Genomic DNA, 25,507 nt, shown 5'->3' with positions numbered 1-25,507 from the left:
ATCTTTGTAACAAGCCCAAATAGAAGGTTAAATAACAAAAACCCTCCATTCTGAAAAGGTGGGGGTGATTGATGGAGGTGTGTGTGGGGGGGAGAGAAGTAAAGTGCAATTCAGCCAGAATTAAGCACTTCTATTTTTTTAAAAAATGATATTTATTAGAGTTTCCAATTAATACAAAAAATAAACATACACCCCAAAAAAATAATAAAAAAACACAAAAATACAAAAGCAAAAAAGAACAATTAAAACAAATATAATTTCCATTAACTTATTTCCCAGAACTCCTCTCACCTCCCCCTTTTGTATTCCCGTTCAGATTCTTAGTTCAGCAAATCCTTATTATAACTTGTTATAACTTATCATATCTTATTGTTCAACCTCTACGTTACAGCTGGTAACCACTTAATTTTTATCCAACATCACACTAATGTCCATTAATTTTATAATACTTCTGCAGATAGTCTTTGAATTTCTTCCAATCTTCCTCCACCATCTCTTTTCCCTGGTCTCGGATTCTGCCGGTCATTTCTGCCAGTCCCATATAGAATCATAGAATCATAGAGTTGGAAGAGACCACAAGGGCCATCGAGTCCAACCCCCACCTAGTTTTACAGTTCTGTTCCTGTACTGGAGAGCTGGGACCTACATGCAAGAAGGGGTTTCCAACACAACATTCTCTGTTTAGTTCAGTGGGGAAGCAATTCCATGATATTACTTCACTCTTTATGGGAACCTGCTCTCCCTATGACGCTGAATATGCACTAGTTTGGGGCAAAAATACATTAAAAGGCTGCTTTTCTCAATGCCCTGCTTTCAGATACCGCATGTTTCTGCAAAGGTACATAAATACCTTGGCTTAGGGCTTGTCCGCATTTCACTTTTCCTGCGCCTAGAAAGCATGAGTCCGAGTGGTTTTCCATTTCATAGAATCATAGAATCATAGAGTTGGAAGAGACCACAAGGGCCATCGAGTCCAACCCCCTGCCAAGCAGGAAACACCATCAGAGCACTCCTGACATATGGTTGTCAAGCCTCTGCTTAAAGACCTCCAAAGAAGGAGACTCCACCACACTCCTTGGCAGCAAATTCCACTGTCAAACAGCTCTTACTGTCAGGAAGTTCTTCCTAATGTTTATAGTCTATCACCTTCATCTGCCATTCTTCCAGAGTGGGTAGATCTTGCGTCTTCCAGCACTTCGCGATAAGTATTCTTGCTGCTGTTGTTGCATACATAAAAAAAGTTCTGTCTTTCTTTAGCACCAATTGGCCGACCATGCCCAGAAGAAAGGCCTCTGGTTTCTTAAGAAAGGTATATTTAAATACCTTTTTCAGTTCATTATAGATCATTTCCCAGAAAGCCTTAATCCTTGGGCACGTCCACCAAAGGTGAAAGAATGTACCTTCAGTCTCTTTACATTTCCAACATTTGTTATCGGGTAAATGATATATTTTTGCAAGCTTGACTGGGGTCATGTACCACCTGTACATCATTTTCATAATATTCTCTCTTAAGACATTACATGCCGTAAATTTCATACCGGTGGTCCATAACTGTTCCCAGTCAGCAAACATAATATTATGTCCAACATCTTGTGCCCATTTAATCATAGCAGATTTAACTGTTTCATCTTGAGTATTCCATTTCAACAGCAAGTTATACATCCTTGACAAATTCTTAGTTTTAGGATCTAACAATTCTGTTTCCAATTTTGATTTTTCTGTCCAGTTTAAAAGCCTCCATTATCTGATGGTAATGAAGCCAATCTCGCACTTTATCTTTTAATTTCTCAAAATTCTGCAATTTCAATTTATCACCTTCTTGTTCCAAAATTTCCCAATATTTCGGCCATTTAGCCTCCATATTGAGTCTTTTAAACGCTTTCGCTTCCATTGGTGACAACCACCTTGGAGTTTTATTTTCCAATAAGTCTTTGTATCTTATCCAAACATTAAACAATGCCTTTCTGACAATATGATTTTTGAATGCTTTATGTACTTTAACCTTGTCGTACCACAAGTATGCATGCCACCCAAAAGCGTTGTTAAAACCTTCTAAATCCAAAATGTCTGTGTTTTCAAGAAGTAGCCATTCTTTCAACCAGCAAAATGTTGCTGATTCATAATAAGGTTTGAAGTTCGGCAGGGCAAATCCCCCCCTTTCCTTTGCATCAGTTAATATTTTAAATTTTATTCTGGGCTTTTTGCCCTGCCAGACAAATCTAGAGATATCTTTCTGCCACTTCTTGAAACAATCCATCTTGTCCACAATTTGTAATGTTTGAAATAAAAACAACATTCTAGGTAATACATTCATCTTTATAGCTGCAATTCGACCCAACAAGGAAAGTTTCAAATTTGACCATATTTCTAAATCTTTTTTCACTTCTGTCCAACATTTTTCATAATTATCTTTAAATAAGTTCACATTTTTTGCAGTCATATTAACCCCCAAATATTTCACTTTCTTAACCACAGTCAGACCTGTCTCATTCTGAAACCTTTCTTTTTCAACTGATGTTAAATTTTTCTCTAAAACCTTCGTTTTTGACTTGTTCAATTTGAATCCTGCCACATGACCAAATTCTTGAATTAGTTCTAAAACCCTTTTAGTACTAGATTCTGGCTCCTGTAACCTCAAAACTAGGTCATCTGCAAATGCTCTCAGTTTGTACTGTTTAACTCCAACCTGTATACCTTTAACCAACCGGTCCCTTCTAATCATATTTAACAGGACCTCCAGGACCGATATAAAAAGCAATGGAGAAATTGGGCACCCCTGTCGTGTCCCTTTTTCTATCTTAAATTCTTCCGTAACCACATTATTTACAATTAATTTAGCTTTCTGTTCAGAATATATTGCACCTATACCATTTTCAAAACCTTGTCCTACCCCCATCCCCTGTAGGTTCTTTTTCATAAAACTTCAAGAAATATTGTCAAACGCTTTCTCCGCATCCACAAATATCAAAACTGCTTTAGTATTTATGTTCACTGCTAATTTTTCCAGAATATCTATTATATTCCTCAAATTGTCTGACAGATGTCTTCCCGGGAGAAAGCCCGCTTGGTCTTTATGAACCTCTTCCATCAATACTTTTTTCAATCTTTTTGCCAAAATGTCAGCAAAAAATTTGTAATCCACATTTAGCAACGATATAGGGCGGTAGTTCTTAAGTTGAGTCTTTTCAGTCTCTGTTTTCGGTATAAGTGTGACTCTGGCACCCTCTTCCCTTCCATAATTTCATTGCAGACTTCCTTTAAAGGCTGTAATAAACACTCCTTCAATGATTTATAGTACCTGGAAGTCAGCCCATCCGGTCCTGGAGACTTGCCCAATTGCATACTTTGGATGGCACCTTCTATTTCCTGTTCTGATATTTTATAGTTCAACATCAGTTTACTTTCTTGAGAGATTTTTTGTAATCCATTTGTCTTTAGAAACCGTTCTATGTCCATTTCTTTCTGTGGCCCTTGTGAATATAGTTGCTTAAAATATTTCTGAAAGCAATTTCTGATCTCCGCTGGGTTATGTATATTTTTTCCTTCCACCTCTAAGTTTGTAATAGTGTTTAATTTTTGTCTTTTCTTCATTTGCCAGGCCAACAGTTTCCCACATTTATTCGCTGATTCAAAAGTCTTTTGTCTCATTTGTTTGATTTTCCATTCTATCTCTTGATTCATCAATTCCATATATTGTGTTTGGTATAATTTTATTTCTCTCAAAATCTCCTGGGACTTTGGTTTTGCTCTCAATTTCCTCTCTCCTTCTTTTATTTTTTCCAAAATTTTGTCTTTCCTTTCATTTTGACTTCTCTTCTTAATTGCATTCTGTTGTATCAAGAACCCTCTCATCATGGCTTTACTCGCGTCCCAGATTACTCTTTTTTCGACCTCAGTATTCAAATTTATTTCAAAGTAATCTTTCAAGATTTTTTGGGCCTTTTTATAAATTTCATCGTCTCTAAATAAGGTGTCATTCATTCTCCATCTGAAGGATCCAGTTGCTATTAATTTCATTTCCATCTTTACAGCATTATGGTCGGAGCAAGTTTTGGGGCAGATTTCCACTTTTCTTTATCTTTGGGGCCATTCCTCTAGTTACCCATATTTGGTCAATTCTAGTCCATGTCATCTTGGCTTCAGAAAAGAAGGTTCCCTCGCTTCCCAGAGGGTTCTTTGTTCTCCAAATGTCCACCAAATCCATATTGTCAGTCATTTCAAAAAAAGTTTTTGGTAGTCTACCATCTTTGGTAACTACCTGTCTTTGTGCCTTGTCCATATTTGTAGATACTACTCCATTCATATCCCCCATCAAGATAAGATTATAGTCTAAATGGTCCAGTAAGATCTCATGCAGCTTCTTAAAGAATTCAGATTTCCCCTCGTTCGGTGCATAAATTCCTACTATCAAAAATTTCTCTCCTTGGAATTGAATTTCAGGGAAATTTGAAAGAAATGGGAGTGGGACGGGGGTTTGAGAATGGGATTGATGCAATATATTCAGAACAAAAGGCCAAACTGATAGTTAACAATGTGGTTACAGAAGAGTTCAAAATTGAAAAAGGAACACGACAAGGCTGCCCGATTTCCCCTTTGTTATTTATCTCGGTTCTGGAGGTGCTCTTGAATATGATTAGAGGGGACCGGTTGGTGGAAGGGATTCAGGTCGGAGCGAAACAATACAAACTTAAAGCTTTTGCAGATGACCTAGTTTTGACCCTGCAGGAGCCAGAATCTAGTACGAAAAGAGTATTACAATTGATACAGGACTTTGGTCGGGTGGCGGGATTTAAATTAAACAAACAGAAAACCAAAGTGTTGGGAAAAAACTTGACAGACATAGAGTCAGAACGGTTTCAGAGAGAAACAGAATTAACTATGGTTAAAAAGGTAAAGTACCTAGGGGTAAACATAACAGCAAAAAACCTGAGTCTATTCAAGGATAACTATGAAAAATGTTGGTCTGAAATTAAGAGAGACTTGGATAGTTGGACAAAATTGAAGCTTTCTTTGTTAGGCCGAATTGCTGCTATTAAGATGAATGTATTGCCAAAAATGCTGTTTTTGTTTCAAACATTACAGATTGTGGACAAAACGGAGTGCTTCCGGAAGTGGCAGAAAGATATATCTAAATTTGTCTGGCAGGGCAAAAAGCCCAGAATTAAGTTTAAGATATTAACAGATGCGAAAGAAAGAGGGGGCTTTGCCCTGCCAGACTTAAAGTTGTACTATGAAGCCGCAGCTTTTTGCTGGCTAAAAGACTGGCTACTTCTCGAAGACACTGACGTGTTGGACCTGGAAGGTTTTAACAATGCTTTTGGTTGGCATGCATATTTATGGTATGACAAAGTTAAGATCAATAAGGCCTTTAAGAACCATATTGTCAGGAAAGCAGTGTTTAATGTCTGGACAAAATATAAAGACTTATTGGAAAATAAAACTCCAAGGTGGCTTTCACCTCTGGAAGCTAAGGCCCAAAAAAGACCCAATATGGAGGCCAAATGGCCAAAATATTGGGAAATATTAGAAAAAGATGGAGACAATTGGAAATTGCAGAGTTTGGAGAAAATGAAGGATAAGGTGCGAGACTGGTTACATTATGCTCAGATTAAAGAAGTTTTTAAAAATGACAAAAAGTTAGGGTTCCAGGTGGAGAAATCGAAGTTAGAAACAGAATTGTTAGAACCAAAGACCAAGGTATTATCTAGAATGTATAACTTGCTGCTAAAGTGGAATACACAAGACGAAATGGTTAAATCGGCTATGATAAAATGGGCACAGGACATTGGGCATAACATTATGTTTGAGGACTGGGAAAGGTTGTGGACCACTGGGCTGAACTTCACTGCATGTAATGCTTTGAAGGAAAATGTTATGAAAATGATATATAGATGGTACATGACCCCAGTTAAACTTGCCAAAATATACCATTCGTCTGATAATAAATGTTGGAAATGTAAAGAAAATGAAGGAACATTCTTTCACCTCTGGTGGACATGCCCTAAGGTGAAGGTCTTCTGGGAAATGATATATAATGAGCTGAAAAAGGTATTTAAGTATACCTTCACAAAGAAACCAGAGGCCTTTCTTCTGGGCATTGTCGGCCAGAAGGTGTTAAAGAAGGATCAAACATTTTTCATGTATGCAACAACGGCAGCAAGGATTCTCATCGCAAAAAACTGGAAAACTCAAGATCTACCCACACTGGAAGAGTGGCAGATGCAGCTGATGGACTATATGCAACTGGCCGAGATGACCGGCAGAATCCGTGATCTGGGAGAAGAGAAGTTGGAGGAAGACTGGGAGAAATTCAAGATGTATCTACAAAAACATTGTAATTTGGTTGAATGTTAAGAAGGATGCTAGATTATAAAAAACTGGTCACCACTAAACTAGATTTAAATTTGATGATAAGTGAGACTAAAGAAAATATAAAAATTTTTGGAAGAAGCGCTAGATTATATGTGAATGAGTGGACATGAGATTGTAAACAAGTTGATAATTTGTTTGGAAAAAATTTTTTTTTAACGATGTAAATGGGAGCGGGAGACGTGAGGGAGCCCAAAGAAGTGATGAAATTGTTGTGAAAGAAGTAAGATTGTTTATTATGTGTGCATTTATATTTAAAAACCTTAATAAATATTTATTAAAAAAAAAAAAAAGGAATTGAATTTCAATTGCCAAATATCTTCCTTGTTCGTCTTTGAAGATTAATTTCGGTAAAAGTCTCTCCTTTGCATATATTACTACTCCTCTTTTTTTAACTTTGTCCGATGAAACAAACTCTTGTCCCAATCTTTTATTAATAAGTAATTTCCTGTGTAGCCTCATTATGTGTGTTTCTTGTAGACAAATCAGGTCCAATTGTTCTTTTTTTAGTATATGAAACACACTTTTTCTCTTTTGAGGGGAATTAAGACCATTACAATTCTAACTTAGAAGTTGCAGAGCCATGATGAGGTTACTTTGCCTTACCTCCAACGGCACCTAGTAGTTGTTCTTTTTCTGTCGGTAGTGTCTCTTTCTCTGGACTAGGGAGACCAAATGGCAAATTTACTATGCCCAAGATTCCTTTTTCCAGTGTTTTTGGTTCTTCTCCCGACTCCGCTTCTTTCTGTAGGTGTTCTTCGTGATCTTTCAGAAACTTGTCTTTATCATTCACCGTTCTTATTCTTATTTTCCTATCTTTATATTTAAAAGATAGGCCTTGGGGAAATTCCCACCTGAAGGGTATTTTGTTTTTCCTTAGTAGGGCAACAAGTTCTCTATAGTAGGTCCTAATGTCCAAAATTTGTTTAGGGATATCCTTAAAGATCTCCACAAATTAATCTTCAATTTCCAAAGTTCTTTGGTAGTGCAGATTTAAAATTTTATCTCTTTCTTCTTTTGTTCGAAAGGTAATCAAACAGTCTCTTACCTTATTTTTCCTCTGTCGTGTTCCAATTCTAAATGCACTCACAATCTTAAATTCTTCTTTCCCCAAGTCTTCTTGCCAAAAGTCTGTAAATTCCTTTGTAAGAAAGTCCACCAAATTCCCCTTCTCACTTTCAGGTATCGCTCTGATTCTCAAATTCTTCTCCCTCCCTTGTAATTCTATCATAGACAATGTCAGGTCGTGGTCCTCCAATTTTCTGTGTACAGGTAGTATCTTCTCTTGAACAGCAGAAGCAATTTCTTTAGCTTCTTCCTCTATTTTCCTGGTCATGGCCGATTCCTCGAGTAATTTTTCAATAGACTGTGTGTTAGAGTTCACTTTCCCCCCCAAATCATTAATACTTGTAGTATTCAAATCAATTTTTGCTGAGGCCTCAGCCACCTGTTTATTAGTCTCGGCCACTTGTTTATTCATTTCTGCTACTTGTTTTGCTAAATACTCCAAAGAGTCATTAATTTTACTGAGCGCCTGAGTCAATGCATCTTCAGATGACATAACTTTTAATTTAGTCTGCGTAGCAGCAGCTCCTCCTGGTGCTCCAGATGTTGAGGCCCTTCTCTGCTGTGTGGTATCAGTCCGATATGTTTTTCCAGACCTGGTATTATATGCTGGGTCTAGTTTTCCCTTTCCATCTGCCATTCCAAGGTCCGTCCCACGCCTGAGAGATTTGTTGTGAAAGGGAATTTTCCAGTGGCGTAGTTACTATTGCAACAATGTCAATGTTCCTCTAGGGGGACAGCTTCAAATTGCAACTCTTTAAACAATTGTAAATCTTACAAGTCCCTCCAGCCACTCAATGCCACAGTTACACAGTCCCTGAAAGTTACTTTAAGATCGTAAAAAAGTTACTTTAAAATCAGAAGAGTCAGAAGAAGTCCAGAAACACTGTATCTCTCTTGCAGAGATTTAAACGTCTTTAACTTTCACTCTAGTTTGATAAGGCTTTCCACTGATCGGCTCTCCCCATTTAAAGCAGTCCGTTCCCAGGGTTTTGAAGCAGTGCATATAACTTTCTTCCCCCTTTTCACGCAGGTATTTAAAGTCTAAATCTTTCCCCCTCCGCTCCTGCCGACTGGGGGGGGAAACCACTTTTTGGTGTTGGATTTTAAACCTTTGCACAAAAGTCTTTCCAGGTTTCCGCTTTAAAGTCTCTTTGCTTTGATCTATCTACAAGCAGGAAAGGCAGACTTAGAATCATAGAGTTGGAAGAGACCACAAGGGCCATCGAGTCCAACCCCCTGCCAAGCAGGAAACAGACTTCCTGTTTATACCTTCCCCTTTCGGTACCGAATTTGTCGAATTTGTTCTTCAAATTAGTTCAATGAACCTACTCACGGGTAGATGCTTTAAAGTCCAATTGTTCAGGAAAAAGTCAGCGCTCTCCGGCCACAGCTGCGCAGCTTCACTCCACGAAAGAAGCAGTCGACTCTCAGCACCGCGCCGCTCACTCCGATCCGTTCCGAAGCCTTTAAAAAGGCTCTTTTCGCGGTTCGGGGGGGCGCAAATGGTGCCCGCTGAGTCCCACGCTCACAGGCTTCACCCGCCTGTGATTTTTAGGGGTCCCCGCTTTGCTGCAGCGAGCAGGACCCGATCTCGTGGAGCTGGTCCCTCCGGAGCTCAGAGGGAATCCGCCATTTGCCGGAGGCGCCAACCAGGAAGTGAGAATTAAGCACTTCTAATACATTTCACAAGTATGTATCTAATGTATTCCACAAGTTAGCACTGAACTCGTTCATATCCATCTTTCACATCCAAGCCCTTAGCTTACTGACAGTGACACACTGACTCTTGTGGGTTTATACAGCCAGCCGCACAGCTGTGCATGGTTTGTGTTGGAAAATTTAAAATGGCAGTGGGCTAACTGGCGGTTGAAACCTTCCTAGGCACCAAGATGATGGGGGCTTTGCCTGGCACAATATGCTTCTTCAGCAAAATACTTGTGTAGTTCACACACAGGCCCACTTCATACATGACCTGATGGGGCAGGCATGTAGTGTGTCACATGACCACACAAAGCTTGCGCATGTCCTCAGGAGCTGTATGGGAGCAGCTGCAGGTGTTTGGCAACCATGCCCAAATGGGTGGTGTCTGAAGGTGGACACAGCCATGCAGTGAAGGTAGCTGCAGAGAGAACCTCTTTACGTGTGTCTGGAAGATGATGCATGTTGGGGATGAGGGGGAGAAATATGGAAAATACTAGGATAATGGATATGTTTTGCTCGTATTGGAATAGATTCAACCATCTCAGAGGACATAGCTGGGTCAAAGTCATGCATTGTTAAAGATGTCAGGGGTGTTTTGAAGCTGCTAGGTAAATATAGTGTTTGTACTCTTGTTTTATATATATATGAATTGGATTTTTGTATGTTTTATGAATGTTTTTCTTTATTATTTTACAAAGTTTGTTTATATTGTTAATAAATAATAATAAAATGTTTCAGGAGGGTAACATGAGTGGTAATTATAATCTCTGTGTACTCTCTGTGGAGAGTATAACATTGCAATCTAATGACTCTTTGTGACAATTAAGTGTTTGTGGCAAGTAGCTGGGGAGTTTTGATGGGTCTGTTGGCAAGGCTGAATGTCAGATTTGACCTCAAAAGACAAATGTTTGCGATTTTGGTGCCAGGTAAGTCCATTATTACCAGCCAATTATTTTTATTTTTATTTTGTATTCCACACTTTCATGGAGTACTTTAAATTCACAATAGTTTATGGGGAGCCAGAGTTGTATTACTAAGAGGTCCTTGCCTCCTGCTACCCCAGGGGATTTATAGGTAAATGTGGGGTTTGAACTTTGGGTTCCTACACTTAACATTTAAACTGCATACTAGCACTGAGTACTTTCATCCCTCTCCAATCTGCCCCCTCTTTAAATGCAGACAATACTCAAGATGCGCAAAGCATGGGTACACTAATGCGCAAAGCATGGGTAATAAACAAGATGAGCTTGAGCTCTTGGTACAGCAAACTAAATACGACACAATAGGCATCACTGAAACCTGGTGGGATAAGTCCCACGACTAGAATGTAATAATGGAGGGTTACAATCTATTTCAGAGAAACAGACCAGACAAGAAAGGAGGAGGAGTGGCGTTATATGTCAGGGATGTGTATACCTGTGAAGAGATCCAAGATTTAGAACCTCAAAGCCAAAGTGAGAGCATTTGGGTCAAAATTAAGGGAGAGAAGAATAACAGGGACCTCATTGTGGGAGTTTACTATAGATCCCCAAGCCAAACAGAGGACATAGATGATGCCTTCCTGGAACAGATGGCCAAGCATGCAAAAGGAAGGGAGATAGTAGTAATGGGGGACTTCAATTACCCGGATATTTGCTGGATGTCAAACTCAGCCAAGGGCATAAGGTCAAACAGATTCCTCACTGGCCTTGCAGGCAACTTCATTGTCCAGAAAGTGGGAGAAGCAACAAGAGGAACAGCCATTTTAGATCTGGTCCTAACCAATGTTGATGACCTGGTTAGTGGGGTAGAAGTGGAAGGATCATTAGGCGCGAGTGATCATGCTCTTCTGAAGTTTACTATACAGCGGAAAGGAGCAGCCAAGCATAGTAGGACTCAATTTCTTGACTTTAGGAAAGCCGACTTTATAAAACTTAGGGAAGTGCTGGGTGAGATCCCATGGACAGTAATATTAAAAGGAAAGGGAGTTCATGATGGCTGGGAGTTTGTTAAGAGGGAGATAGTAAAAGCACAACTTCAGGCAATACCAATGAGACGGAAACATGGAAGGTGCCTAAAGAAGCCAGGGTGGCTATCTAAAGAACTTTTAACTGAGTTAAGATTAAAAAAGGATGTGTACAAAAAATGGAAAAGGGGGGAAACCACCAAAGAGGAATTCAAACAAATAGCCAGCACGTGTAGACACAAAGTCAGAAAAGCTAAAGCACAGAATGAACTCAGGCTTGCTAGAGAGGTTAAAAGCAACAAAAAAGGCTTTTATGGGTATGTTCGTAGCAAAAGGAAGAACAAAGAAACAGTGGGGTCACCCAGAGGAGAAGATCGTGTAATGCAAACAGGGGACACAGAAAGGGCTGAACTCCTCAATGCCTTCTTTGCCTCAGTCTTCTCCAATAAAGAAAACAATGCCCGACCTGAAGAATTTGGAGCAAATGATTCAGCAGAGGAAACACAGCCCAGAATAACTAAGGAGATAGTACAAGAATACTTGGCTAGTTTAGATGTATTCAAGTCTCCAGGGCCAGATGAACTGCATCCAAGAGTATTAAAAGAACTGGCAGATGTGATCTCAGAACCACTGGCAGTCATCTTTGAGAATTCCTGGAGAACAGGCGAAGTCCCGGCAGACTGGAGGAGGGCAAATGTTGTCCCTATTTTCAAAAAGGGGGAAAGAGAGGACCCAAATAATTACCGCCCAGTCAGTCTGACATCAATACCAGGGAAGATTCTGGAGCAGATCATTAAGCAAACAGTCTGTGAGCACCTAGAAAGGAATGCTGTGATCACCAATAGTCAGCATGGATTTCTGAAAAATAAGTCATGTCAGACTAACCTGATCTCGTTTTTTGACAGAATTACAAGCCTGGTAGATGAAGGGAATGCAGTGGATGTAGCCTACCTTGATTTCAGCAAGGCATTTGACAAGGTGCCCCATGATATTCTTGTAAAGAAGCTGGTAAAATGCGGTCTTGACTATGCTACCACTCAGTGGATTTGTAACTGGCTGACTGACCGAACCCAAAGGGTGCTCATCAATGGTTCCTCTTCATCCTGGAGAAGAGTGACTAGTGGGGTGCCACAGGGTTCTGTCTTGGGCCCGGTCTTATTCAACATCTTTATCAACGACTTGGATGATGGACTCAAGGGCATCCTGATCAAATTTGCAGATGACACCAAACTGGGAGGGGTGGCTAACAGCCCAGAGGACAGGATCACACTTCAAAACGACCTTGACAGATTAGAGAACTGGGCCAAAACAAACAAGATGAATTTTAATAGGGAGAAATGTAAAGTATTGCACTTGGGCAAAAAAAAATGAGAGGCACAAATACAAGATGGGTGACACCTGGCTTGAGAGCAGTACATGTGAAAAGGATCTAGGAGTCTTGGTTGACCACAAACTTGACACGAGCCAACAGTGTGACGCGGCAGCTAAAAAAGCCAATGCAATTCTGGGCTGCATCAATAGGAGCATAGCATCTAGATCAAGGGAAGTAATAGTGCCACTGTATTCTGCTCTGGTCAGACCTCACCTGGAGTACTGTGTCCAGTTCTGGGCACCACAGTTCAAGAAGGACACTGACAAACTGGAACGTGTCCAGAGGAGGGCAACCAAAATGGTCAAAGGCCTGGAAACGATGCCTTATGAGGAACGGCTAAGGGAGCTGGGCATGTTTAGCCTGGAGAAGAGGAGGTTAAGGGGTGATATGATAGCCATGTTCAAATATATAAAAGGATGTCACATAGAGGAGGGAGAAAGGTTGTTTTCTGCTGCTCCAGAGAAGCGGACACGGAGCAATGGTTCCAAACTACCAGAAAGAAGATTCCACCTAAACATTAGGAAGAACTTCCTGACAGTAAGAGCTGTTTGACAGTGGAATTTGCTGCCAAGGAGTGTGGTGGAGTCTCCTTCTTTGGAGGTCTTTAAGCAGAGGCTTGACAACCATATGTCAGGAGTGCTCTGATGGTGTTTCCTGCTTGGCAGGGGGTTGGACTCGATGGCCCTTGTGGTCTCTTCCAACTCTATGATTCTATGATTCTAAGAACATGAAATAAGTGGTATTCATAACAATTCTTTTTGTGTTCATCCTAGTGAATCGATTCCAGAGGAGAACCTGAGGAGAGCAAAGCAGATCGGCTTCTCAGATAAGCAGATTGGGAAATGTCTTGGAGTGACTGAAGCGCAGAGCAGGAAACTGAGACTCAGGAAGAACATCACACCTTGGGTGAAACAGGTATAACTTGTGAATCGAGAGTTCAGTCTGTCTCTGGGTTTGTGTCAGTTTCACAGGTGGTCATTTATAAGTCCATTTCACCGTGTTGCTGCATAAAGGTGATTTCTTTAAAAGGTTCATGTGGAAATTTGTGTTTAAACACATATTCTGTATGCTTTTCTAAATGTGTTTTAGCACTCTAAAATTTATCTTTGGATTATCATTTATTTTTAGCTGCGTCACAAACTTTTGAAAAGCATAGGATCCCCAGGATAGCTGTATTCCAATGGCATGTTAATCTGGGAGGGGCAAAAGAGCTCGGTTTGCATCAAAATTCACAGAAATCAAATTCCTCGAGCATCCCTAGTATAATTACTGACACAGCTGTTTCATAATCATGGAAGCATCCCTAGTATAATTACACACACATCTGCTTCATCATTGTGGAAATTAATCTTTTGAGATAGGAAGGCAACATTGTTTCCATTCTACAGATGAGAAACTGAGATCCTGACTACACAAACTGCTCATCACTTGGAAAAGTAGTCCCATGTTAGCTGTGTCTGTGGAGAATCCTGATGACTTCCTTGGAGACAAGCAAGGAAAATTTGAGGCTATAGAATCAATGGTTACCTTTTCCACTAGTCATTTATGCTTACCATAGTTCTCTCTCATGTGTTCATTTTGTCTGAGGGTTTGGAGAAGCAGTTGGCAGGCATTGGTGGAAGGTGCCCTGAGGCTCCAGCACCTCCATTTCTTTGCCTATTAACACAGCTATTTTATTTCTTGCCTGTCTATGGCGGCACCTGCAGAATTCATAACAGAGCAGGGAGGTGAACTGGGTCTAGCTAGCTGTCCAGATCTTTTCTTCTCCTCACCCCACAGGCCACCTCTGACTGGTGGACCCTTTCAGCACTGGTCAGTTGATATGTGCTGAGGGGGAGCCCTTCTTGCTGAGGAACATTAGGCAGTGCCTTTGTTCCTTTGCAGCCATATCTTCACCTGTCCCACATCTGACATCAGGTGTGAGGCAGGTGGGCGTGGTTTGGGGGAATTAGGTCTCTTGGGTGGAAGTTTAAGCTTACATCAGGCATGGCCAAACTTGGTCCTCCAGATGTTTTGGGACTACAGTTCCCATCATCCCTGACCACTGGTCCTGTTAGCTAGGGAGGATGGGAGTTGTAGTCCCAAAACATCTGGAGGGCCAAGTTTGGCCATGCCTGGCTTACATCCTTCCTATGAGGTAGATATGAACAAGAGGCAGTGGTTTTCCTGAGACCACAAGAGAAATTCCTTGGTCTTAATTCATAGCACCACAGCATCATAGAATTGCAGAGTTGGAAGGGACCTTGAGGGTCACCTAATGCAGTCCCCTGCAATGCGAGAATCAAAACTAAAGAATCTTTGGCAGATGACCAGCAGATCCCCTAAACCACAATGTAAGTGCCTAGCAATGCCTGCCTATGAATGTTGAGGCTGCAGGTTTCTTCTGTGACTTTGTCCACTTTGGCTCTGACTGGGAGTTTTTGAAGCTGACCCTGCCGCAGCAGAAAAGTTTCACCCTCCCCCCATTCCCCAGTTAGCTGGAGGGCAGCTTTGCACTTTGAGCACTTTGAGGAAACAGTGGGCTCTCTTTGTTTAGCGGCCAGGGATGCAGTGGTATTTCTTTGGCGTAGACAAGGCAACACTTGAGCCCCGGGGAAGTCGCTTCAGTGCTGCTAAATAGTGCAGGAGGCAGCAGTTACGAGCTACCAGTCTCTGCAGCCACAGCAGCCGCAGCAGTTTGACTTCACCAAGAGAAATGCTTTAAGTTTCTTAGATGTAACTTTCTCATTTTATTCCTCCCAAATTGTTAAGAGTTAATGCTAGTGTAACATACATAGCAGAAACTCATTGCTGTATTTCCACCCTCATCCACACTTAACATCCTTGGGAAGTTGTGCGAGTGAGCCTTCCTTCTCCAACTTGCATTGGATTAAACCACCTGCCTTTGCTTCGGTTTCAAGCAGGAAAATATAAAAGGTTGGAAACAGTTGGTGTTGACCCTTTGTGCTGTGTGACCGTGAAACGTGTGGCTCCTTTTGTCTCCCTGCAATAAATTTTTATAGGATAATACTTTATTTTAAGTGTCCCATCATTGCAAGTTCATTTGGTATTCATTGTGATAGCGCTGAGCATAATACATTCATCTGGTATTCATGGCAATGTCACAATTGCTTCCATAGGTGTTCCATAGTCATTTTCACATTTTGGTGTTCGATTAAGGGAAATTGATATGAACGTTCTGCCAGCTGTCCCCCACCCTCACCCCCGATTCTTTTAAAAAGATCATTGAATTACTTGAAGAGCCCTTTGCACCCTAAATCGCTGTTGTCCAAGTTTATATGCCCTTTCTCCTTGCTTTCTTAATGCATTCTGTTTATTTTTGGTTTTTTTATAAATAATATTTATTAAAATTTTTAAGGGTTACAAAAAACAAAAGTAAAAGTAATAACACCATATTAAACAAAGACAAAACAACACATCACAATAAGAAAAAAAAGAGAGAAGAATAAAAACACAAAAACAAAAACAAAAAACACAACTAATCTTCCCAACTTATCTTTCATTTGCTTGTTTCCTTGACCTCCTCACACCTTCCTTTTTTGTATTCTAATTTGATTAACTATTTCAGCAAATCCTTTCCATCTTTTCCAAATTTTGTTCTGTATTTTATCTCAATATAATGTAACTTTACTTTCCCTCCTTTCACCAATTTTTTTAACCTTATTTTAGCATTAAAACTAAAATACTTATATATGCTTAACTCCTTATAACATTTCTGCTAAATCCATAAAATATCAACCCACCATTTTTCTATCACTCATTAATTTTGTGATATTTCTATATATAAACTTTAAATTTTCCAATCTTCTTCCATCAACTCCTCTCCCTGGTTTCGGATTCTGCCAGTCCTTTCCGTCAATTCCATATAGTCCATCAACCTGGAGATCTTATGTCCGAGACTCTTAACTCTTTTCCAGGTCCCTTCTGCAGATCTTCTTCATATTCTTTAATGCTAAAGAGCAAATCTCGAGAGAACTCCATCCTAACATTAATTTTATTCCTTCTAGACAGTTCAGCCAAATTTCCATAGTTGAAGCTAGAGTCTATACAGTGTTTCTTAATCCCTGGATAGAGAGATCTTTCCAACTTTCCTTCTTCAGTCCAAGCCGGGATCCAGTCCTCAAAATCTGGCTTTTTCTAGATTCAATCATAAAAGGCCTCAATTTATAGTCCTCAATTTGCTTCTGTAGAATCATAGAATCATAGAATCATAGAATCATAGAGTTGGAAGAGACCACAAGGGCCATCGAGTCCAACCCCCTGCCTAGATTCAATCATAAAAGGCCTCAATTTATAGTCCTCAATTTGCTTCTGTAGAATCATAGAATCATAGAGTTGGAAGAGACCACAAGGGCCATCGAGTCCAGCCCCCTGCCAAGCAGGAAACACCATCAGAGCACTCCTGATATATGGTTGTCAAGCCTCTGCTTAAAGACCTCCAAAGAAGGAGACTCCACCACACTCCTTGGCAGCAAATTCCACTGTCAAACAGCTCTTACTGTCAGGAAGTTCTTCCTAATGTTTAGGTGGAATCTTCTTTCTGGTAGTTTGGAACCATTGCTCCGTGTCCGCTTCTCTGGAGCAGCAGAAAACAACCTTTCTCCCTCCTCTGTGTGACATCCTTTTATATATTTGAACATGGCTATCATATCACCCCTTAACCTCCTCTTCTCCAGGCTAAACATGCCCAGCTCCCTTAGCCGTTCCTCATAAGGCATCGTTTCCAGGCCTTTGACCATTTTGGTTGCCCTCCTCTGGACACGTTCCAGTTTGTCAGTGTCCTTCTTGAACTGTGGTGCCCAGAACTGGACACAGTACTCCAGGTGAGGTCTGACCAGAGCAGAATACAGTGGCACTATTACTTCCCTTGATCTAGATGCTATACTCCTATTGATGCAGCCCAGAATTGCATTGGCTTTTTTAGCTGCCGCGTCACACTGTTGGCTCGTGTCAAGTTTGTGGTCAACCAAGACTCCTAGATCCTTTTCGCATGTACTGCTCTCAAGCCAGGTGTCACCCATCTTGTATTTGTGCCTCTCATTTTTTTTGCCCAAATGCAATACTTTACATTTCTCCCTGTTAAAATTCATCTTGTTTGTTTTGGCCCAGTTCTCTAATCTGTCAAGGTCATTTTGAAGTGTGATCCTGTCCTCTGGGGTGTTAGCCACCCCTCCCAGTTTGGTGTCATCTGCAAATTTGATCAGGATGCCCTTGAGTCCATCATCCAAGTCGCTGATAAAGATGTTGAATAAGACCGGGCCCAAGACAGAACCCTGTGGCACCCCACTAGTCACTCTTCTCCAGGATGAAGAGGAACCATTGATGAGCACCCTTTGGGTTCGGTCAAGTCCACATTTTACCAGCTTCTTTACAAGAATATCATGGGGCACCTTGTCAAATGCCTTGCTGAAATCAAGGTAGGCTACATCCACTGCGTTCCCTTCATCTACCAGGCTTGTAATTCTGTCAAAAAATGAGATCAGGTTAGTCTGACATGACTTATTTTTCAGAAATCCATGCTGACTATTGGTGATCACAGCATTCCTTTCTAGGTGCTCACAGACTGTTTGCTTAATGATCTGCTCTAGAATCTTCCCTGGTATTGATGTCAGACTGACTGGGCGGTAATTATTTGGGTCCTCTCTTTTCCCCTTTTTGAAAATAGGGACAACATTTGCCCTCCTCCAGTCTGCCGGGACTTCGCCTGTTCTCCAGGAATTCTCAAAGATGACTGCCAGTGGTTCTGAGATCACATCTGCCAGTTCTTTTAATACTCTTGGATGCAGTTCATCTGGTCCTGGAGACTTGAATACATCTAAACTAGCCAAGTATTCTTGTACTATCTCCTTAGTTATTCTGGGCTGTGTTTCCTCTGCTGAATCATTTGCTCCAAATTCTTCAGGTCGGGCATTGTTTTCTTTATCGGAGAAGACTGAGGCAAAGAAGGCATTGAGGAGTTCAGCCCTTTCTGTGTCCCCTGTTTGCATTTCACCATCTTCTCCTCTGAGTGTCCCCACTGTTTCTTTGTTCTTCCTTTTGCTACGAACATACCCATAAAAGCCTTTTTTGTTGCTTTTAACCTCTCTAGCAAGCCTGAGTTGATTCTGTGCTTTAGCTTTTCTGACTTTGTGTCTACGCGTGCTGGCTATTTGTTTGAATTCCTCTTTGGTGGTTTCCCCCCTTTTCCATTTTTTGTACACATCCTTTTTTAATGTTAACTCAGTTAAAAGTTCTTTAGATAGCCACCCTGGCTTCTTTAGGCACCTTCCATGTTTCCGTCTCATTGGTATTGCCTGAAGTTGTGCTTTTACTATCTTCCTCTTAACAAACTCCCAGCCATCATGAACTCCCTTTCCTTTTAGTATTACTGTCCATGGGATCTCACCCAGCACTTCCCTAAGTTTTATGAAGTCGGCTTTCTTAAAGTCAAGAAATTGAGTCCTAGTATGCTTGGCTGCTCCTTTCCGCTGTATAGTAAACTTCAGAAGAGCATGATCACTCGCGCCTAATGATCCTTCCACTTCTACCCCACTAACCAGGTCATCAACATTGGTTAGGACCAGATCTAAAATGGCTGTTCCTCTTGTTGCTTCTCCCACTTTCTGGACAACGAAGTTGTCTGCAAGGCCAGTGAGGAATCTGTTTGACCTTATGCTCTTGGCTGAGTTTGACATCCAGCAAATATCCGGGTAATTGAAGTCCCCCATTACTACTATCTCCCTTCCTTTTGCATGCTTGGCCATCTGTTCCAGGAAGGCATCATCTATGTCCTCCGTTTGGCTTGGGGATCTATAGTAAACTCCCACACTGTTATTCTTCTCTCCCTTAATTTTGACCCCAATGCTCTCACTTTGGCTTTGAGGTTCTGAATCATGGATCTCATCACAGGTATACACATCCCTGACATATAACGCCACTCCTCCTCCTTTCTTGTCTGGTCTGTTTCTCTGAAATAGAATGTATCCCTCCATTATTACATTCCAGTCGTGGGACTTATCCCACCAGGTTTCAGTGATGCCTATTATGTCATATTTAGTTTGCTGTACCAAGAGCTCAAGCTCATCTTGTTTATTTCCCACGCTTTGCGCATTAGTGTACAGACATTGAAGTCCATTAATCATTCCCCCGTGTCTCTTATTTAAGGATTTTTTCCTCCCACCACTAGGTCTGCGTGCTGTTTGCTCCATTTGGTCTATGACATTTGGATGATCATCTTCATCAATTGATAGACTCCTATCTTCAGGAGCACTGTCTCCCTCCCCCACATTAGTCAGTTTAAAGCCCTCCTGATGAGGTTTCTGAGATTTTTGGCAAAAACATTCCTCCCAACCATTGTGAGGTGCAGCCCATCGCTTGCCAGAAGTCCATCTTCAAGAAACTGCAGTCCGTGATCTAAGAATCCAAACCGTTCCTGTTTACACCATTTGCGAAGCCAGCTGTTCACTTCCACTATTTTTCTCTCTCTCCCTGGGCCACACCGTTCAACTGGGAGGACAGATGAGATGACAATTTGTGCATTTAATTGCTTCAATTTCCTGCCCAGAGCCTCATAGTCTCTTTTGATCTTCTGGAGGCTATTGCTTGCAGTGTCATTGGTTCCCACATGAACCAAGAGGAAGGGGTATTTGTCAGTGGGTTTTATGATTCCTTGCAGTCGTTCAGTTACATCTTGGATCTTAGCCCCGGGGAGACAGCACACTTCCCGAGACATCTTGTCAGGCCCACAGATCACTGCTTCTGTTCCCCTCAGTAGGGAATCCCCTATCACCACTACCCGCCTCCTCTTAGGTTTGGTCGGGGTTCTTCCATGAGCTTTCCGTTCCAAGGTCGCCTGCACATTCCCTGAGGACTGACTTTGCTGCTCGTCTTCATATACCTGATCGACTGTAACGAGGGAGAGATCCTCAAATGGAGTCTGCTCTTCGTCTTCCATGCTAGGGGAGAGGACCTCAAAGCGATTGTGTATTTCTAAACAATCAGAGCGAACCCTGGGCTTCCTACTTCTTTGAGTCACATTTCTCCATAGAACTGTAGGGCTAAGGATCCCGCTTGTGTTATTTTAGGTTCAAAAACAACAACTTTCTCCTTTTCCTCCACCATTTGTTCTGCCAAGGTAGATTCCTGTGCCAGGTCCTGAATTATTTCTGTGTTGGTGCTCGCATTTTGTCTCATATTAGTCACTTTCTGTTCCAAATTATCAGTTTTAAACGTCATGTCATCCATCTTTTTATGAATCTCTTCCAGCAAATAGTTTGTCTTACATAATGCAGTCAAAATAACTTCTCCTATCAACATTTTGAATAGTCCAAGGTCAATCTCTGGTTCTCAGAATCCTTATCTTGCAGCTGGAGACCTCCCAGTTACACTCCTATAACAATTTCAAAGGCTCCCTCTAGAGGGAAACAGTCTCCACTTGTATCAGTTCTTTCAAGCACAACTCAGGCATTAAACATAGTTTCGATTTTCAGTTACTTTTTCCTCCATTTTAAATGCAGAAGAGGACAATAGAAACAGTATCTTACTCTTATTTTAGCTAGCTGTCAAATCCGTTCTGTCAATAAACTTTCCCCAAGCGTCATCTGGCAGCCCTTTCCCAGGTTCAGAGCTGTGGTAATTTGATCTTCCCCTCACTCCTGCAGGCTTACTAAGTTCAAAATTTTCCCCCTCTTCACCTGCTTCCAAGGTTTTTTTTTGTATTTTTAACCGATGGAGATTTAATCCTTTATCAAAAGCTTTCAAAGACTTTAGCTTGTAACGTCTTTGCTTCAGTCTATTTACAAAAGCGGAAGGCGAACTTCCTGTTTATGACCTTCCCGCTTTCAGCGCCAAATTAAGGTACTTAAAGATCCAATTTTCCGTTCTACTCACGGGTAGTTGTTTAAAATCCAATTGTCCACAGGAAAAAAGTCAGCGCTCTCCAGCAACGGCAATGCGGCTTCACTCCGTGAAAGAAGCAGTCGATTCAAAGCACCGCGCCGCTCACTCCACATCGCTCCGGATCCCCAAAACAGGGTTTCCCCGCGAGTAGGGGGAGGCGCAAAAGGTGCCAGCCGAATCCCAGGTTCACAGGCTTCTTCCGCCTGTGATTTCAGTGGGTCTCCGCCTTTGCAGTGGCGGTCAGACCCTGTTTTCCACGGAGTAAGTTCCTCCCGATCGGAGGAGCTCAGCCATTGCCGGAGGCGCCAACCCGGAAGTGTTCTTAATGCATTCTGAACTAGTTTAGGCAGGTGTGTCAATTTTGTGCTGCTTTGCCTTGGCAGAATGCATGAGTGCCACCTGTCCTTTAGTTGAATGACCAGTGGAAATCTATCCTTCATAAAGTGATTCTGCTTGTGACGGAAAAGGGTTCACTCTTCTTAGACACTCTTAGCTTAGTTAACTCTTAGCTTCCCATGCTGCTGATGTGAGGGACTGCCTCTCTGCCTCCCTTGGTACTGTGTTTTTACAAGGACCTGCAATTATGCTTTGCCCTCTCTAGAGTAGGTAAGAAGGGGTATGCTTGGTCAGATATTGCCTACAGTGTGGGGCTAACAGCCCAAACTAATTCAAGGAGCAAAGGGTGCAAGCCATGGAACTGCAGAGTAAATATGGATAGAATTAGACTGCATGTGGCCCAAAGGCTCACCGGCATTTGGAAGCTGCATACTGGTTATTTTAGGCAGTACTTAGGTGCTTCCAAGGACCTGGCTACGCCCAGGTAGATTTTTTACTTTGGACATCAGACCTCCATGTTGTATTACAAACAGCTTTTGAAAGTCCTCTTAGTTTTTAAAGCAAATTTCTATGTGAAATGTGTGGTTACTGTTTGAGAACTACAAGCAAAAAGATTCCCTGGCTCTGCGAAACTAGTTGTGTGAGATCCTGCCCCTGTGAATACCACTGCCCACAGTGAACTAAATAACCAACAATCCCAGTGATGATGAAAAGTAGTTAGTTGCACATCTCTTTGTGCCAAAATGCAATATAGCAGCTTTAAAAACTAACACATGGAAGCTACAATCAAGTGTTGCAGTATGGTTGTGCTCCTGTCCAGGGGTCCAACCTGTCAGACATGCCCTCTTCATGAGGTCCCATGCTTCTGTTTCTGCCTCCCCAATGGTCATTCAACTTTTTGTGCCAGATGAGCATGCTTGGTCTCCTTTGGGCTATTTCCCCTCCTTTGGCAGTTGGAAAATACATTCCATATCCCTAAAGGCAAAGGGGGCCCCAACCATTAGTTCCTGTCGTGGCTGACTCTGGCGTTGCGGCGCTCATCTCGCTTTATTGGCTGAGGGAGCCGACGTACAGCTTCCGGGTCATGTGGCCAGCATGACTAAGCCGCTTCTGGCGAACCAGCGAACCAGATCCCTCTATATGGGATTAAAAAGTAAGATGAATAATGCTCAATGGCTGATTGCTGGTGTATTGTCTATATAATTACTTGAGCAGGGAGGAGAGAGAAAGCAGTGAGCCTGGAGACTCACTGAGTGGAAAGCAAGAAAAAGTGAAGCATGAAATCCTGGCCTGGAAAATAGTTTTGTGTTCACATTTACCATTTCTTCCCTTCCTCTGCAGATTGACACACTGGCAGGAGAATACCCTGCTGTAACTAATTACCTCTATGTCACATATAATGGTCAGGTAAGTGCTATCGTTTACTTCTGTATAGCTGCAGAGTATTATGATGCATTTTCTTCCATTACTATCTATTGACCTTGCAACTCAAATTCACTCACTCCAGGGATAGCTCAGGGAAGGGTTAGAACAGCTGGCAGTTGATTCAGGACTTTGGTCGGGTGGCGGGATTTAAATTAAACAAACAGAAAACCAAGGTGCTGGGAAAAAATTTGACAGACATAGAGTCAGAACGGTTTCAGAGAGAAACAGAACTAACTATGGTTAAAAAGGTAAAGTACCTAGGGGTAAACATAACAGCAAAAAACCTGAGTCTATTCAAGGATAACTATGAAAAATGTTGGTCTGAAATTAAGAGAGACTTGGATACTTGGACAAAATTGAAGCTTTCTTTGTTAGGCCAAATTGCTGCTATTAAGATGAATGTATTGCCAAAAATGTTGTTTTTGTTTCAAACATTACAGATTGTGGACAAAACGGAGTGCTTCCGGAAGTGGCAGAAAGATATATCTAAATTTGTCTGGCAGGGCAAAAAGCCCAGAATTAAGTTTAAGATATTAACAGATGCGAAAGAAAGAGGGGGCTTTGCCCTGCCAGACTTAAAGTTGTACTATGAAGCCGCAGCTTTCTGCTGGCTAAAAGACTGGCTACTTCTCGAAGACACTGACGTACTGGACCTGGAAGGTTTTAACAATGCTTTTGGTTGGCATGCATACTTATGGTATGACAAAGTTAAGATCAATAAGGCCTTTAAGAACCATATTGTCAGGAAAGCAGTGTTTAATGTCTGGACAAAATATAAAGACTTATTGGAAAATAAAACTCCAAGGTGGCTTTCACCTCTGGAGGCTAAGGCCCGAAAAAGACCCAATATGGAGGCCAAATGGCCAAAATATTGGGAAATATTAGAAAAAGATGGAGACAATTGGAAATTGCAGAGTTTGGAGAAAATGAAGGATAAGGTGCGAGACTGGTTACATTATGCTCAGATTAAAGAAGTTTTTAAAAATGACAAAAAGTTAGGGTTCCAGGTGGAGAAATCGAAGTTAGAAACAGAATTGTTAGAACCAAAGACCAAGGTACTATCTAGAATGTATAACTTGCTGCTAAAATGGAATACACAAGACGAAATGGTTAAATCGGCTATGATAAAATGGGCACAGGACATTGGGCATAACATTATGTTTGAGGACTGGGAAAGGTTGTGGACCACTGGGCTGAACTTCACCGCATGTAATGCTCTGAAGGAAAATGTAATGAAAATGATATATAGATGGTACATGACCCCAGTTAAACTTGCCAAAATATACCATTCGTCTGATAATAAATGTTGGAAATGTAAAGAAAATGAAGGAACATTCTTTCACCTCTGGTGGACATGCCCTAAGGTGAAGGTCTTCTGGGAAATGATATATAATGAGCTGAAAAAGGTATTTAAGTATACCTTCACAAAGAAACCAGAGGCCTTCCTTCTGGGTATTGTCGGCCAGAAGGTGTTAAAGAAGGATCGAACATTTTTTATGTATGCAACAACGGCAGCAAGGATTCTCATCGCAAAAAACTGGAAAACTCAAGATCTACCCACACTGGAAGAGTGGCAGATGCAGCTGATGGACTATATGCAACTGGCCGAGATGACTGGCAGAATCCGTGATCTGGGAGAAGAGAAGATGGAGGAAGACTGGGAGAAATTCAAGATGTATCTACAAAAACATTGTAATTTGGTTGAATGTTAAGAAGGATGCTAGATTATAAAAAACTGGCCACCACTAAACTAGATTTAAATTTGATGATAAGTGAGACTAAAGAAAATATAAAATTTTTTGGAAGAAGTGCTAGATTATATTTGAATGAGTGGACATGAGATTGTAAACAAGTTGATAATTTGTTTGGAAAAAATTTTTAACGATGTAAATGGGAGCGGGAGACGTGAGGGAGTCCAAAGAAGTGATGAAATTGTTGTGATAGAAGTAAGATCGTTTATTATTTGTGCATTTATATTTAAAAACTTTAATAAATATTTATTAAAAAATAAAATAAAATAGAACAGCTGGCAGAGGCATAATCCCACTGGAGTACGGGTGGAAATGTTTGCCTACTATTGTTATTGAGAAAGTAAAAGTGTAGCTGGGAGCATTATAGTCCTTTTGAGCAGACATTGCAGGGATACAAGCAATGAAAAATCTTACCCACAGAGCCACAGTTTTGTTCTTTAAGTTCCAACGTCTATGAACAACAAACAGGAAGCCTTTGCTCTTTGCTCTGGACTACCAATGAGAGAGCAATTGATGCAAGTTTTGCTTGTGAGACAGGAGCTTCCTCCCCCCCCCCCCACTTCTTCTTGCAAAGTTGAACCTCTCCCTACCAAATTCAATTTACGTGGTGCAATGCGTTTTGAGCACAGTGGGTAGCTCTGTCCCATCCCATTTCACACCACT

At 41.3% G+C, this 25,507-nt stretch overlaps 1 protein-coding gene across 2 annotated transcripts in view; it reads left to right on the top strand.

Moving 5' to 3' along the window:
- The window catches only part of CPS1 (carbamoyl-phosphate synthase 1), a 215,805-nt gene that overhangs the window by 135,253 nt on the left and 55,045 nt on the right, over nt 1–25,507 (top strand). For both annotated transcript variants that reach the window (XM_081856008.1, XM_081856007.1), the window contains 2 exons: nt 13,229–13,370; nt 23,010–23,075. In XM_081856008.1, the coding sequence (XP_081712134.1) occupies nt 13,229–13,370; nt 23,010–23,075 (208 nt within the window). The remainder of the gene's footprint in view (nt 1–13,228; nt 13,371–23,009; nt 23,076–25,507) is intronic.

This window comes from Podarcis erhardii (genome assembly GCF_964252035.2).
Source record: "Podarcis erhardii genome assembly, chromosome: 1".
Taxonomy (NCBI): domain Eukaryota; kingdom Metazoa; phylum Chordata; class Lepidosauria; order Squamata; family Lacertidae; genus Podarcis; species Podarcis erhardii.
The sequence above is the reverse complement of the archived record's forward strand: the minus strand, read 5'-3'. Positions and strand labels throughout refer to the sequence as shown.